The 18,001-nt window shown below is 36.0% G+C and overlaps 1 protein-coding gene across 2 annotated transcripts in view; it reads right to left on the bottom strand.

Moving 5' to 3' along the window:
• ARL6IP6 (ADP ribosylation factor like GTPase 6 interacting protein 6) overlaps positions 1–18,001 on the bottom strand; it is an 80,872-nt gene that overhangs the window by 27,523 nt on the left and 35,348 nt on the right. The window contains exon 4 of one of the 2 annotated variants that reach the window (XM_037849123.1): positions 3,709–4,636. The exons of the other annotated variant lie outside the window; for it this stretch is intronic. Within the exon in view, the coding sequence (XP_037705051.1) occupies positions 4,543–4,636 (94 nt within the window). The 3' untranslated portion in view covers positions 3,709–4,542. Of the gene's footprint in view, positions 1–3,708; positions 4,637–18,001 lie in introns of those variants that run through there. 2 annotated transcript variants of the gene reach the window in all.

Genomic DNA, 18,001 nt, shown 5'->3' with positions numbered 1-18,001 from the left:
TTGATATTTTCAAAGAACCTACTTTTGGTTGTGGGTGGGTGAGGGACCAGTAAGGGTGCCACAAGCTTCTTCTACCATTTTAAGGTTTATTTTCTTGATCCAGCATTCACCCAGTTACTGCAACCCCTAAGCTGTTTTCCAGAGTTTTGTAAATGGCTCTGCCAGTTTTTGCTAGTTGTTCAAAGATTCTGTGAGGGAATGGCACCCTGGAGTGTCTTATGCTGTCATCTCAGTGAGCAGAACCCCAATTCCACTAACTTTTACTTCTGAATATCAGTCTCTAACAAGGAAGCAACTCAGGGAGCCTTGGGTTTTTTTTTTTCCATATTCCTTCTGGCTCCCACGTGTAGCAGTAACTTGATTTTCCCTTGAGGGTCATTTTCAGTCCTCCAGTCAACACCATAACACCATTTTGCCACCAAGTCACAACACTTAAAATGGCCAAGTGTGGTCTCAGCTCCCAGCTCATTAATAGCATTATTGTATAATCTTGAGTATAAAATGGGAAGAAAGTGTTTTGAGAGTGAACTGCAATTTTTGGCCATAAGCAATATTTTGAGATACTTTAGTAATATACATGGCCATAGATGTTAGGTTAAATATTGGTGTCTGTGGCAGACCTTGCCAGGCAGAGGTCCATAGAATGTTGGTACAAATACAACTTCCTGTTAGGTCAACAACTTTCTTTTTGAGAAACAGCTCTTTCTGTTGGGCCTTTTGGAGAATGATCACCTGATCTTGGAAGTCATGGTAGCCCTTTGACCCAAGCTGTTCATTCTGAACTGGATATTATCTGATTCACTAGCCCAGAACATAGTTCAGTATTTCTCAATGTTGGGACTGTTAACATTTTGTAGCAGATTTTTCTCTCCTGCATGCTGTAGAATGTTTAGCAGCATCCCTGGCCTCTCTCCACTTAGATTTAACTACTGCTCCACCAGTAGCACTTCCAAATCGTGACAATCAAAAAATATCTGCAAATATTGCTAAATGCCCCCTTGGGGGCAAAACTGCCCTCAGTATAGAACCACTAATAGATATATCCTGTGAATTTCATCATTCAGAAGTGTCCTGAGCCAGCCTCAAGACACAGGTACAATGCTTTCTTCTGTTACACTCTCTCTTCCTTCAATCCACAACTATGGCCTCAGGAGAGTTCCCTATTGATAACTGACTGATATTGGAAAAAATATGAAACCTGCTTTATAGACGGTTCTGTGTAATATGCTACTACCAGCCATAAAAGAGGTGGTGGTGGGTATTATACCACCTAACAATGGGTGTGAATAAAATGGAGTGGAGAAGCAAAATCCTCCCAGGAAGTAGAACTTGCAGCAGTTCATATTGTTATCCACTTGACTGGAAGAGATGTGGTATGAAATAAGAATTATGATGATTAATGGGGGTAAAACTAGTAGTTTGGCTGATTGTCAAGGGCTTGGAAAATATATTTGAGGATAGGTGCCAACTTAAGACAGTATAGGAAAGGGTCTAAACACAGATCTCTTAAAGTGGGTTGAAAATTTGAGAATATTTCTGAGCTATATGAATGCTCATGAAAAAACCTTCACTGTGAAAGATGGACAAGGTACCTGTTTTATAGATGTTGATCTCTTCCAGTCAAACCATTACGCAATGCGCACATGAATGAAGGGGCCAGGATGGCAGGAATGGAGTCTACAGAGAGAACTGAACTTTGTTTTTGGTGGTGGTGTTCTCCAATGTGACTTTATCTTTCATATTTTCATCTTTCTTGTTTTTTTAAGCTCAGTTTAGTTTTACATTCTTAGCTTGTTTTTGATACGTACCATTTTCCTTTTGAGTTTAAATCTAAATATTTTGTTTAGTACTTTTATTCCCATTATAAAGATAAGGAAATGAGAAACATTGTTACTAAATTAACAATACTGTATTTAAAAGTCATAATCATATATAACTAAAGTTTCATTATATCTTGTATAATTAACGTATTTTGGTAACACTTAAAACAAGAATTGAATTTTAGGACATAAACTCCTGATGAAATTGCATGTAGGAAAGAGTTTGCTCCGAACTTTTGAGGTCACTGAGACTCAGGCACATTAGCCACAGGCACACTTATAATCTTTGTATCCTTCACAAGTAACAGAATGGAATGTTACAGCACAAGTAAATTATAAGGTACACATAAAGAGATGAAATCATCTGAGAGATGGACTCCAGCTGCTGGGTTAGCACCTTTACAACTTTTGCTGTCAATGCGAACAGCCGAGTTTATTGGCTCACATAACCAAATTTCAAGAATTGTAGGGACGCCTCTGGGCTTTCAGTATCTGTGTCAACCTTACTCTTTCCCACTGAGCTTGGGTGAACCATGGCTGCCAGCACCTGGGCTTGTATCTTCCCAGCTTCATCAAATTCCCTTAATTTCAAGTTGAAATATCCTGGAAGACTGGCCTGACTTGAGTCATGTCTCCATTCCTGTTGCCATCACTGTGACCAGGGGAGACAAGAAACTAGGATTGGCCCAGCTTGGGTTAGGTACCTATCCTTAGTACCTAACTAATAGGTACTATTAGTCAAATAGATGACTCCTATTTGACCCTATGTTAGACTCGGGAGAGGGGGGCAATCTACCCAAAGGAGAGGAGTGCTAGTCCAGAAGAAATGGGATTACTATAATATCTAATGGATATATATATATATATATCTTTATATATCTGTGTGTATAGATATATACATGTGTCTGATAAATACATATATATAGATAGACAGATAAATATATATATAGGGTCTGCTATTTATTTCTTAATCATTAGACAGAAAGAATCTGGGACTATTCAAATTGGGACTTAGAGGGGTGGTTTTATTACTTGTACCTTCCTTTGCAATGGAAGTGTCCTTTAGAGCCAAAGGTGGGGTGGTGGTGGTGGTGGTGGTGGTAGATAAGTGAAAATAAATTCATTACACCAACCACTATGGCAGCAATAAACCATGGGATTGATCTAAATATATATAAATATGTACATGTATATGTATGTATATACACATATATATACCCCCATGATAGTCTAAATACAACACTATAGATAATTTAACTTAAATTGGAATAGCATTTGTCATTCCCAACTAGAGATTTCTGAATAGTAAAAAAAGGTAGGGTTTTAGAAACCTCATGAAGTTATCTACTCAGTAACAACACTCAGCAGAAAACAGGGTAACACACTACATATATTCTTCTCCCACTTTGCCTGAATAAGCAGTTTGGTTATACAATGCTTTCCTAATATAACTTTTCCTATGCCTAGGGAGCACCGCTTTCTAAAACTGAGGTGATTTTCTAAACATTTAAATAAAGTTTTTAATAAGGGAGAGAAACAATTAAGGCTTAACTACTATGAAAACAAACACTCATACCACAATCATAGAAGAATACTTAAATATGAAAATTATAAAACTATATAAAAATATGTGTGCATATGTGTCTCTGTGTGTGTATATATATATATGGACAAATACTTTTTCTACTTCGAGCTTAAAAAGCAAACAATTTATGTATGATTTTTCTGTAAACCTACAATTTCTTTGATTAAAAAAAATTTTAAAAAGCAAACAAAATGACAAAAATACTAGTCCAAGCATTTCTACCTATAAAAATATCAGGTTTATATTTATTAAAACAAAATAATATAATTTCTGTTAAAGAAACCATAGATATATACCAAGATGAATATTGTATTTGCCATTGTGGAAACAGAAATAGTGAACAACTTCGAACTGCATGATATTTTATTGATTTAAATAATTTACCTTTTTTCAGTCATTTTTTTTTGGTTAGAAATAAGTTTACTTAATTTTAAACTCAGGTCAATGTGCTTTTTTGCTTTTTTCAAAAGACAAAAATACTTAGAAAAAATGGCAAGTATTAAGTTTGCACAAGATAAAAAATAACATTTACATTTGTTTTGCACCAATTTAAAAAACATTTAAATTCAACATGTAGTAGGAAAATATGTTTTAAAAAAGCAAAAGAAAGAATGCCCTGTACAAAGTATAAACACACTTTCTATTGAATATATGAATATCAAAAACTAAAAACCTTATTTAAAAGTAGCTTCTATAAAATGTCAAGGTACTACGTATTGCTTACTTTCCTAATATATAAGAAATATTTCTATCTCCGGTACACAGAAGTATCAGTATTTCTTAGCAAAAATGTAGTATACACGTGGAAAGGTAGGCATTGTCCTGTATGCGAGTTTTCAAGTTTGATTCCATTAAGATTTTTTCTGTAACTATTAGAACTACACATACAAAAGTAAAAAGATGAGGTAAACACCTTACATTTTTCAGAATGTACTTGAAACTTAATATTCAGATATTCCCAATGCCTAGGCTCTAGAAGGTTCTCCATAAATACAGTGGTGATTATGATGACATGTATCTGAACCACATAATGAACAGCAGATTTTTCAGTCCTCTGAGTACAGCAATGATGTTTTTCTCTGTTGTTATGAAACAACTGGGACAATGTTTTGCCAACAATATTGCTCCAGTGTGGGTTTACATGAGGCACCATGCTACAGTAAGAGCAGCTACAATGCCATTCAAAATCGCCATGCTATAGCCCATGTGGAAAGAATGTCCAGTCAGTCGCCTATGGGGGTAAAAAAAGGAAATGTCATTTAGTATAACAGAAACACCAACCGTTTTTATTTAAAATGCTTAAAACCTGGGACTATGTTTTCCAAATTAATACATGAATTACAGAATACTGGACATCTGCAGGTTAATAGTAATGCACAAACTGTCCTAGTTATCAAATATAATTATTTCAATCTCTTTACTCAGAGCATAATGCTAAGATCGATCCCTATACTTCTTCACCATGTTTCAGTCCCAGTACGTACCCATAACCTAATTCTACAGCATAAACCTTGTTACATTAGGAGTATATTCTTTCACTAATTAGTATTCAGTGTTTCCTGCTCTCTTGTTCTCACTTAGCTCTAACTTAACATACAAATTATTTCAAGTATTTTTCTGTTTCTACCATTTTTAGATTATGTGATGTAACTCTATCTTTTCTTTGAGCACTAACAACACATGTCCACATGTGATTGTTAAATCAGAGATGACTTCTATAGGCATTTCAGTTCTTGACCTAACAGGTTATTTAACTGAGTGGCTTTTAGTAAAATAAATAAATCATTAGGTTAAGTTCCTAAGTACCAGCAAGGACACGTTTTGTTTTTTTACTATGAGCACTGACTAGCTGAAGATCTTTAATGTGCACAGATTTTCCCCGACATTTGTTCCCTCTATCTTATGACAATTTTACCTATTTTACTAACTTCTTTTCCTTACTGTTCCTACCACTAACTGTACTATAACAATATTCTTTGTTCATCCTAATAAGAAGACAAGCTAAAAAGAAAAGGAAGTAGAATCCAAATGGTGACAAAAGGCAGAACAAAATCCGCTCTTCACTGGAGCAATCCAAGTTGAGGATATGTCGAGAGGTGCCGTAGCAGAGGGAGAATAGTAGAGTCATAAGCAGTAAGGGCCCTGGACTGAGGGTCATCATGCCCATACTCTCTCCTCTTGCCTGAAGAGAAGGACCAAAGCCAGGGAGGTACTTAGATCTCAATTAACACTTAAAAAGTACTTAATAATTCCAGTCCTACAGATCTGTGGCAGGGGGTGAAAATAGTACACTCCTCAAGAATAACCCCTTTTCATTCACCTGAGGCTACAGAAGACCGTGATTACTAATGGCCCCCTGTTCTGGTTCACAAAAGTTATTATTAACTCTTTCCATTCTACCTTTCCTCACTCATCTAGGGGATAGTTTAAGATGCTTCTCATGTGCATTAAGTACTTAATCTACCTATCTGTATTACTTACTACATGGTAAAATAGATAAACTAAATGTTTTGTCCTTTAAAAAAAGAAATCTCTCAAACATGATTAGTGAAAATAATCCAAATCATAAAATTGAAGTAGTAGCATTTTCATCCACTGTAAAACAAAACAAACACTGATGACCTGAGAAACATTTAAATTAATACTCACAAAATAAAATTAATCATGGAAAAATTTTCAGTTATTAATGATTCTGTTTTACTAGTTCGTGACCACTGTACCACCCACCCAATAGAAAAACTTCTAAAGTACAGTTTACTTAACTTCCTGAAGTTATAATAACTACAATGCTGATATATAACTGAATTTTATTGATATTACATGTTCAAATGTTGCAAAGCAATGGTTCTCAATCTTTCTACCACCTACACCTTCTTGAAAATACCATATTCCCACTTGGAACATTTTAGCGACTGTCACAATTGTACTGCTAGGCAAGGGACTTAAAATCTTTAAGGAAAAACAAAACTCACTTGAGAATCACTTGCTTTAAAGCTCCTTTTCAAAATATTCATAATGATTTTCCTCTCTGGCTGGTTTTCTCTCATTCTAATTTGTCATCTCCGAATACTGTCAACATAGTATAGCAAAATAAGACTGAAGGCATCTCAGTCCTTCTTTGTCAAAACCCTTAAGATAGAGGAGATACGCTTTAAACCGACTCAGGTACAATGAAAATACCATCTTCAATTAATGAATTTAAAATTATGACTAAATATCGTGCCTATTTTACCCAATCTACATCTACACAGGCATTTTCCTTTTCTTTAAAGTATACAAAGTAAACTGCAAATATCTAACACATAAAACAGCTCGATGAATTTTTACCACAGTACACACTCACATACCCGCCCATCCAGGCCAAGATACAGAACACTTCTAGCACCCCAGAAAGTTCTCTCCTTCCTCTTCCCTGTCAATATCTACCCACTCTCTGTCCTGGCATCCTGATCCTGAGGTAATCAACTGTATTGACAGCTATCATCATCATTAGTTTCACCTGCTCTTGAAAATGCATCTACAGGATATAACACAATACATATTCCTGTGTGAGTTGCTTCTTTTGCTCAATATTATATGTGAGATTCATCCATGTTGTTGATGTATGTAGCAATATATATATATTTTTTGTATTGTGGTGTAGTACACTCCATTACATAAATATACCAAATTATATTCATCCATTCTACTACTGATGAATATATGGATTGTTTCCAATTTGGAGCCACTAAAAATAGAAATACTACAGACAACTAACTGTATCTGTCTTTGGTGGGTGGTGGGCATCTATACTCACTTCTCTTGGTATACCTAGGAATGGAACTGCTGGGATGTAAGGGAGATGTAAATCTGGCACTTTTCCAAAATAGTTGTACAATTTACACTTCTACCAGCAATGTACGACAGTTTCAGTTACTGCTCCACATTGTCGCCAACACTTTGTATTATCAGTCTTTTTAATTTTAGCCATTTTAGTGGGTCTGCAGAGTATGTTGTGGTGGTAGTAATATTTACTTTTCTGATCATTAATGTAGTTTTTGCCCATTCAGATATCCTTTTTTGACATGTCTATTCAAGTCTTTTGCTCCTTATTCTATGAGTCTACAGTTATTAATATATTCTAGATAAGAATCCTTTGTCAGAAATAAGTGTTGTGAATATTTTCTCATGATTTATGGCTTACCTTTCATTCTCAGTGAGACCTCCTGATGAACACAAGTTCTTAATTTGAATAAAGTCTGGTTTATCGATCTTTTTTTTTTTGTGACCTGTTCTTGAAATCTTTGCCTACCCCAAGGCTACGAAGATGTCCTATTTTTAAAAAAAAAGAAACTTTATTGCTTTTCCTTTGACATGTAGGCCTGTAAATCATCTCAAATCAATTTTTGTGTATGGTGTGAGGTGGTGGCTTATTTTATTCCTTTTGGATATCTGATTGGTCTAGCACAATTAACTGAAAAGACAATCTTTTCTTCCCCATTAAATTGCTCTGATACCTTTGTCACAAAAATCAGGTAATGATATAAGTGTAGGTATGATTTTGGACTTTCTATCCAATTCTATTGTTTTAGTCCTGAGCCAATAACACATTATTCTAATTACTGTAGCTTTATAAGTGTATAGTCTTATATTAAGTGTAGGCCCTTCAATGTGCTTATACATTTTACATTTAAGAGGAACTAATACAAACAGCAAATATAAGACTTAATGATGAAACAACAGAGACATTGCTATTAAAAGCAACACAAAACAAGGATGCATGCTATCAGTGAGATTTTAGTCAATGCAATAAGAAAATTTAAAAGGTATAAAATTAGGAAGGAGATATAAAGTTATTATTTCTTCAGATGATACAACTGTATACTTAAAAAAATTCAAGCAGCTTGACTTGAATTTAGCTTTGTGCCTGGGAGGATTACAAAATAAAATTACAAAAATCAACAACTTTCTATATACTAGCATTAGCTGATTCAAAAATTTCATGCTAAAAAATCCCTTATGATAGAAAGAAAAACTACAAAGTCTTAGAAATACAATTAACAATAATGTGGAAGACTCACAAAAAAGACAACCATAAAGCTTTACTGAAGATCTAAACAAGTGGAAAGACATCTGAGTTCATGGATTGGAAAACTTGATATTATTAAGATGGCAATACTCCCCAAATTGATCTACAGGTTCAGTGCAATCTCTATAAAAATTGTAATTGCCTTTTTTGCAGAAATGGACAAGCTGATCCTAAAATTCATATGGAAACCAAGGGACACCAAATAGCCAAATGATCTTGAAAATGAACAAAGTTGGATGACTCACACTTTTCAATTTTAAAACACAAAGCTACGGTAATAAAGACATAAGGATTGACAGATAGATCAATGGAATAGAACGGACAAGAAATAAAACCCATATCTCTATGGTCAACTGATTTTTGGACAAGGGTGCCAAGACCATTCAGTGGGGAAAGAATAGTCTCTTCAACACGTATTGCTGGGACAACAGGATATCCACATGCAAAAGCATGAACTTGGACCCTTACATCACACCATATACAAAAGCTAACTCAAAGTAGATCAAAGACATAAATGTGAGCACTAAAAGTATAAAAGGTTTAGAAGGAAATACAGGTATAAATCTTTGTCACCTTGAATGGGCAATAGTTTCTTAGATATGATACTCAAAGCACAAGCAACCAAAGAAAGAAAGAAATTAGATTCATCAAAATTAAAAACTTCTGGGTGCCAAAGGACACTATCAAGAAAGTGAAAAGACAGCCCACAGAATGGGAGAACATAGTTGCAAATCATATATCTGATAAGAGTCTAGCATCCAGTATATTTTAAGAACTCCTACTAATTAAAAGACAAAGAGCCCAATTAAAATAAGCAAAGGATTTGAATAGATAGCATTGCAAAGAAGATATACAAATGGCCAATATACACATGAAAAAATGCTCAACATCCTTGGGTCATTAGGGAAATGCAAATCAAAGCCACAATGAGGTAACACTTCATACCCACTAGGATGGTGATAATGAAAACAATAGAAAATAGCAAATATTGGTGAGAATGTGGAGAAAGTGGAATCCTCATACACTGCTGATGGGAATGTAAAACAGGGTAGCCACTGTGGAAAATAGTTTGGAGGTTTCTTAAAAAGTTAAACATAGTTATCATATGGCCCAACAATTCCACTCCTAGGTATATACCCAAGAGAACCAAAAATATATTCCACATAAAAGCTTGTACACAAGTTCAGAATAGGCAAATTCATAGAGATAAGTAAGCAGACCAAGGGTTTCCAGAAACTAGGAGGAGGGGAGAATAGGGAGTGAAGGCTAATGGGTATGGAGTTCCTTTTTGGGGTTATGAAAATGTTCTGGAATTAGATAGTAGTGATGGCTGTACAAAATAGTGAATATACTAAAAAAAACCACTGAATTGTACACTTAAAAATGGTGAATTTTCTTCTCGGGATATACCCGGAAGATCGGAAAGCAGTGACACGAACAGGTATCTGCACGCCAATGTTCATAGCAGCATTATTCACAATTGCCAAGAGATGGAAACAACCCAAATGTCCTTCAACAGATGAGTGGATAAATAAAATGTGGTATATACACACGATGGAATACTACGCGGCAGTAAGAAGGAACGATCTGGTGAAACATATGACAACATGGATGAACCTTGAAGACATAATGCTGAGCGAAATAAGCCAGGCACAAAAAGAGAAATATTATATGCTACCACTAATGTGAACTTTGAAAAATGTAAAACAAATGGTTTATAATGTAGAATGTAGGGGAACTAGCAGTAGAGAGCAATTAAGGAAGGGGGAACAATAATCCAAGAAGAACAGATAAGCTATTTAACGTTCTGGGGATGCCCAGAAATGACTATGGTCTGTTAATTTCTGATGGATGTAGTAGGAACAAGTTCACTGAAATGTTGCTATAGTATGTAACTTTCTTGGGGTAAAGTAGGAACATGTTGGAAGTTAAGCAGTTATCTTAGGTTAGTTGTCTTTTTCTTACTCCCTTGCTATGGTCTCTTTGAAATGTTCTTTTATTGTATGTTTGTTTTCCTTTTAACTTTTTTTTTCATATAGTTGATTTGAAAAAAGAAGGGAAAGTTAAAAAAAAAAAAGAAAAAAGAAAAAAGACAAACAAGGAAAAAAAAAAAAAAAAAAAAAAAAAAAAAACGATGTAGTGCCCCCTTGAGGAGCCTGTGGAGAATGCAGGGGTATTCGCCTACCCCACCTCCATGGTTGCTAACATGACCACAGACATAGGGGACTGGTGGTTTGATGGCTTGAGCCCTCTACCATAAGTTTTACCCTTGGGAAGACGGTTGCTGCAAAGGAGAGGCTAGGCCTCCCTGTATTTGTGCCTAAGAGTCTCCTCCTGAATGCCTCTTTGTTGCTCAGATGTGGCCCTCTCTCTCTGGCTAAGCCAACTTGAAAGGTGAAATCACTGCCCTCCCCCCTACGTGGGATCAGACACCCAGGGAAGTGAATCTCCCTGGCAACGTGGAATATGACTCCCGGGGAGGAATGTAGACCCGGCATCGTGGGATGGAGAACATCTTCTTGACCAAAAGGGGGATGTGAAAGGAAATGAAATAAGCTTCAGTGGCAGAGAGATTCCAAAACGAGCCGAGAGATCACTCTGGTGGGCACTCTTACGCACACTTTAGACAACCTTTTTTAGGTTCTAAAGAATTGGGGTAGCTGGTGGTGGATACCTGAAACTATTAAACTACAACCCAGAACCCATGAATCTCGAAGACAGTTGTATAAAAATGTAGCTTATGAGGGGTGACAGTGGGATTGGGAATGCCATAAGGACCAAACTCCACTTTGTCTAGTTTATGGATCGATGTGTAGAAAAGTAGGGGAAGCAAACAAACAGACAAAGGTACCTAGTGTTCTTTTTTACTTCAATTGCTCTTTTTCACTCTAATTATTATTCTTGTTATTTTTGTGTGTGTGCTAATGAAGGTGTCAGGGATTGATTTAGTTGATGAATGTACAACTATGTAATGGTACTGTAAACAATCGAAAGTACAATTTGTTTTGTATGACTGCGTGGTATGTGAATATATCTCAATAAAATGATGATTAAAAAAAAAAATGGAAAGCAAAAAAAAAAAAAAAAAAAAAAATGGTGAATTTTATGTTATGTGAATTATATCTCAATTAAAAGAAAACTTTACTGAAGAAATTAAAAAGACCTGAATACAGGGAGATACTTTACGAGAATCCAGGATGACTCAACATTGTGAACGTGTCAATTACCTCAAAAAGAATCTATAAATTCAATGAGATCTCAATAGTAAGTATCTCAAAAGGATTTTCTGATAGGAAATTGACACTCTGATACTTAGTTCATCTGATACAGTAGATGTACAAAAAGAGTGAAGAAAAAATCTGAAAAATCAAATCAAGTAACAGAAAATCAAGGTAACTAAACAACAACAACAGCAACAACAAAAACAAAACAAAAAAAAAGGAAACACATACAGAAATAAAGACTGGAATAGAGTACAGAAACCAGAAACAGATCTATGAATGTGAAGGGGAGGGGGAAACAGATCTATGTTTGGGGCAGAGAGAAGGGGGGAGTTGAAGAGAGAGTATAAGAATGGAAATTTTATATTTTACCAATAAGGTAGTTGTAAATAAGAGGGATTAGAATGATGATTCCTTCTTTAAAGATTACAAAGGAGAACCCATGGATCTTGAAGACGATTGCATAAAAACATAGCTTACGAGGGCTGATGTGCCAGTTTGAATGTATTGTGTCCCCCAAATGCCATTATCTTTGTAGTCTTGTGGGGCAGACGTTTTGGTGCTGATTAGATTTGCTTGGAATGTGCCCCACCCAGCTGTGGGTGATGACTCTGATGAGATATTCCCATGGAGGCATGGCCCCACCATTCAGCGTGGGACTTGATCAGTGGAGCCATATAAATGAGCTGACTCAAAGAGAAGGAACTTAGTGCAGCTGTGAGTGACGTTTTGAAGAGGAGCAAGCTTGCTAGAGAGGAACATCCTGGGAGAAAGACATTTTGAAACCAGAACTTTGGAGCAGACGCCAGCCACGTGCCTTCCCAGCTAACAGAGGTTTTCTGGATGCCATTGGCCATCCTCCAGTGAAGGTACCCGATTACTGATGTGTTACTTTGGACACTTTACGGCCTTAAGACTGTAACTGTGTAGCCAAATAAATCCCCTTTTTATAAAAGCCAATCCATCTCTGGTGTTTTGCATTCCGCAGCATTAACAAACTAGAACAGCTGACAATGTGATTGGGAAAGTCATATGGACCACACACCCCTTTGTCCAGTGTATGGATGGATGAGTAGAAAAACGGGGGACAAAAAAAAAGGCACCCAGTGTTCTTTTTTACTTTAATTGTTCTTTCTCACTTGAATTTTTATTCTTGTTACTTGTGTGTGTGGTAATGAAAATGTTCAAAAATTAATTTTGGTGATGAACGCACAACTATATAATGGTACTATGAACAACTGAATACACGCTTTGTATGACTGCATGGTGTGTGAATATATCTCAATAAAAATGAATTTAAAAAAGTGGAAAAATACATGAAGAATTCAATGAGAAAACCAGGATATTTCTTACAGTAAATGTTAGGAATCCTTAAATTTGGATTTCTTCAAATGAGCTATTTTTACTGCAATACATCTCTGAAATCAAAATGGGAACAAATAAGATACATCATTCAATAAGAACAAAATAACATTTGAAAAAATATCATTGCAAAAAAAGGCTTTTTAGAATAAAACTACTTCATATCCAAGAAGATGACTTATAAATAGGGTACTGTTTTGTTCTGGTTCTAAAGAATTCCTTTCCAATAATAAATAACTCTGTGACAAAGTACTTATGTGGTCCCTGTTAGGAGTTAAGAGTTCAAGTTCTACAAATCAGATAGACATGGGTTTGAGTGCCAGTTTTGCCACTTACAAGGGGCATGAAGCTTGTAAACTTGTTGGACCTCAATCCTTTGTGGAATGAAAATAACAATAGAACCTACCCTTAAAGAGCTGTAAGAATCAGGTGTCTGGCACATAGCAAATGATCAATAAATGTTAGCTATGAATGAGACTTTAAAAAAAAAAATTATTCTAGTAACACATTTACAACCTAAAATTTCCCCCTTTTAACCACATTCACATACTGTACATAATTCAGGGCTATTATATACATTCATAATGTTGTGCTACCATCATCACCATCTGTTACCAAACCTTTACAATCAACCCAAATAGAAATTCTGTTCAAGTTAAGCATTAATTCCCCATTCCCTACCCCCAACCCAGCCCCTGATAACCTAATTCTACATTCTGATTCTACTAGTTTGCTTAATATAATTAGTTCATATCAGTGAACTCATACAATATTTGTTCTTTTGTGTCTCGCTTACTTCACTCAATGTATCTTCAGGTTCATCCCTGTTATCGCATGAATCAGAACTTCATTCCTTTATAACGCTAAATAATATTCTACTGTATGTATATACCACATTTTATTTATCCAATCATTGGTTGGTGAATACAAGGGTCACTTCCATCTTTTGGCAATTGTGAATAATGCCGCTATGAACATCGGTGTACAGATATGTTTTGAGTCCCTGCTTCCAGTTCTTTTGGGTATATAGCTAGTGGTGGGATTGCTAAGTCATACGGTAATTCTATACTTAGCTTTCTGAAGAACTGCCTAACTTTCTTCCATAGCAGCTGCACCATTTTACATTCCTACCAGCAATGAATGAGTGTTCCTATTTCTCCACACCCTCTCCAACACTGGTAATTTTCTGTTTTCTTAATAGTAGCCATTCAAGTGGGAGTGGAATGGTACCTCATTGTGGTTTTGATTTGCATTTCCCTAATAGCTAATGATGTTGAGCGTCTTTTCATGTATTTTTTAGCCATTTGTATATCCCCTTTGGAGAAATGTCTACTCACGTCTTTTGCCCATTTTTAAATTAGGTTATCTGTCTTTTTATTGTTGAGTTGTAGATTTCTTTGTATATTCTGGATATTAAACCCTTACCAGAAATGGTGATTTCCAAGTGTTTTTTTCCCATTTAGTATATTTTTGTTTCACTTTCATTATAAAGTCCTTTGATATGCAAAAGTTTTAAATGTTTATGAGGTCCCATTTATCTACTTTTGTTCTTGTGCTTTGGGTGTAAAGACAAGAAAGCATTGCCTCACACAGGATCCTCAAGATGCTTCCTTAGTTTCCTTGTAGAAGTTTTTTAGTCCTGGTTTTCATATTTAGGTCTTTGATCCAATTTGGGTTAATTTTAATATGGTATGAAATAGAGGTCCTCCTTCATTCTTTTGTATATCTATACCCAGTTCTCTCAGTGCCAACTGGGGAACAGAATACTATTCTTTCCCAAGAAAGTGGACTTGGCAGCCTTGTCAAAAATCAGCTGGCTACAGATGTGAGGGTCTATTTCTGAACTCTTAATTCTAGTGGCCTATGTATTTATCCTAGTGCCAGTACCTTGCTGTTTAGAACACTGTAGCTTTGTAAGAAGTTAATTGTGCTGAATCTGTAAATCATTTTGGGCAGAACCGACTTCTTAACAATATTTAGTCTTCTAGTCCGTGACTATGGAATGTCCTTCCATTTATTTAGATCTTCTTTGATTTCTTTTAGTAAAGTTTTGTTGTTTTCCATGAATAAGTCCTTTATTTTCTTGGTTAAATTTATTCCTAGATATTTGATTCTTTTAGTTGTTATTGTATATGGAATTTTCTTGATTTCCACCTCAGACTGTGTTCTGATTTGCTAATGCTGTTGTTTTGCAAAACACCAGAAATGGATTGGCTTTTATAAAGGGGGTTTACTTGGTTACAAAGTTATAGTCTCAAGGCCATAAAGTGTCTAAAGTAAGGCATCAACAATAGGGTACCTTCACTGAAGGATGGCCATTATGGTGTCTGGAAAACCTCTGCTAGCTGGGAAGGCACATGGTTCGTGTCTGCTTGCTGCCAGGTTGTTTCAAAACGGCATTCTCTGGAATGTTGGGGCATTTTGTCCTCCCTCAGCTGCAGCTCCTCTTCAAAATGTCACTCTTAGCTGCTCTGAGGTCCTTCTGTCTGTGAACTCCTTTATATGACTCCAGTGATCCAATTAATACCCACCCTGTATGGGTGGGATAACACCTCCATGGAAATTATCCCATCAAACATTTTCACTCACAGTTGACTGAGTCATATCTCCATGGAAACACTCAATCAAAGGATTCCAATATAATCAACACTAATAATCTGCCCACACAAGATTTCATCAAAGAACATGGAGTTCTGGGGGACATAATACATCCAAACCGGCACAGATTGCTCAATACTAGTGTACTGACACACTACTGATTTTTGAATGTTGGTCTTGTACCCCACCCCACCACTTTGCTGAATTTGTTTATTAGCTCTGGTAGCTTTGCTGTAGATTTTTTTTGTTTGTTTGTTTCAATAAATAGGATCATGTCATCTACAAATAGTGCAAGTTTTACTTCTCCCTTTGCTACCTGGATGACTTTTATTTCCTTTTCTTGCCCAACTGCTCTGGCTAGAACTTCCAGTACAATGTTGAATAACAGCAGTGACAGTGGGCATCCTTCTCTTGCTGCAGATCTTAGAGGGAAAACTCAGTTTTTCACCACTGAGTATGATGTTAGCAGTGGGTTTTTCACAGATGTGCTTTATCTTGTAGAGGATGTTTCCTTCTATTCCAAGTTTTCTAACTGTTTTTATCAAGATGGAGTGCTGGATTTTCTCAAATGCCTTTTCTGCATCAGTTGAGATGATCAAGTGGTTTTTTCCCTTTATTTTGCTAATGTGGCAAAAATATTAATTGATTTCACGTTGAATCACCCTTGCATACCTAGGATAAATCCTATTTGATCATGGTGTACAATTCTTTTAATGTACTGTTGGATTCTGTTTGCTAGTATTCTGTTAATGGTTTTTGCATCTATATTCATAAGAGAAATTGGTATGTAATTTTCTTTTCTTGTAGTATCCTTATCTGGCTTTAATGTTAGGGTGATGTTGACCTCAAAGAATCATTTAGGTAGTGTGCCAGTTTGGATATATTATGTCCCCCCAAAAGACATGTTTTAATCCAATCCTGTGGGATATTTGGATTAGGTTGTTTCCATGGAGATGTGACTCACCCAATCTAGGTGATAATTTTGATTATTTCCATGGAGGTGTGGCCCCACCCATTCAGCATGGGTCTTGTATTAGTTTACTGGAGTCCTTTAAAAAGAGCCATCACAGGCACAGGCTGCTGCAGCTGAGAGAGAAATTTTGGATACAGCCATAAAAAGCAGACTTTTGCTAGCCCAGCGTTTGTCTGGGAAAAGCTAAGACAACACCCCCATATGCTTACACAGAAATGTCCTGGGAAAAAGCCATTTTGAAACCAGAAGCCTGGAGCAGACGCCAGCCATAGGCTGTTATTCAGTAAAGGTATCCTATTATTGATGCCTTAGTTTGGACACTTTTATGGCCTTAGGACTGCAATTTTGTAACCAAATAACCCCCTTTATAAAAGCCATTCCATTTCTGGTATTTTGCATAACGGCAGCATTAGCAAACTGGAACAGGTAGTATTCCCTCCTCTTCAATTTTTGGAAGAATTTGAGAACTGGTTTTTTAATTCACTGTTTCCTTTATTTCTGCTCTAATCTTTGTTACTTCTTTCCTTCTGCTTGCTTTGCTGTTCTTTTTCTAGTTCCTCTAAGTCTGCAGTTAGATCTTTGATTTTAGCCCTTTTTTTAAAATGTAAGCATTTAGAGCTATAAATTTCCCTCTAAGCACCAACTTCAATGCATCCCCTAATTTTTTTCAGATTTTATTTTACTCATCATATATTCCATCCAAATTATACAATGTCTCACAGTATCATCTCTTAGTTGTGCAACTGTCACATTCACTTGTAGACCATTTTCACTGCTCCTAAAAGAACGTCATCAGATAGACAAACAAAAAAAGAAAAATCCAAAACACCCTATTATCCCTTATCTCCCCCTAGTATTGGTGTAGTACACCAGTTACTGTTGATGACACAATTTTAAAGTATTACTGTTATCCATAGTCTGTACCTTGCAATAGGTATTTTTCCCTCACATGCCACTCTATTAACTCTTTGTATCAGTGTTGTACATTTGCACCAGTTCATGCAAGTACTTTTTAAAATTTGTAGCATTAATTGGTAATATACATGACTCTAAACAACCCCTTTCAACCAGAATCACCTACAATACAGCACTATTCCTTATATTCCCACTAGCAAACTACCCTTACTCCAAATCTATTTCCAAACATCTTAAGTTCAACCTCATTATACATTCTGAACATACCGGGTTACCATTCCCCCTCTCCAACTTCTATCTATTTCATGGTATCTGTTCCAGTTTGCTAATGCTGCACATTTACACAGTTACAGTCTTAAGGCTATAAAGTGTCCAAGGTAAGGCATCAACAATTGGGTACCTTCATTGGAGGATGGCCAATAAAGTTTGGAAAACCTGTTGGCTGGGAAGGCATGTAGC

Source organism: Choloepus didactylus, chromosome 9 (genome assembly GCF_015220235.1).
Source record: "Choloepus didactylus isolate mChoDid1 chromosome 9, mChoDid1.pri, whole genome shotgun sequence".
Taxonomy (NCBI): domain Eukaryota; kingdom Metazoa; phylum Chordata; class Mammalia; order Pilosa; family Megalonychidae; genus Choloepus; species Choloepus didactylus.
Note: the sequence above shows the minus strand (reverse complement) of the source record. Positions and strands in the feature narration are given on the sequence as shown.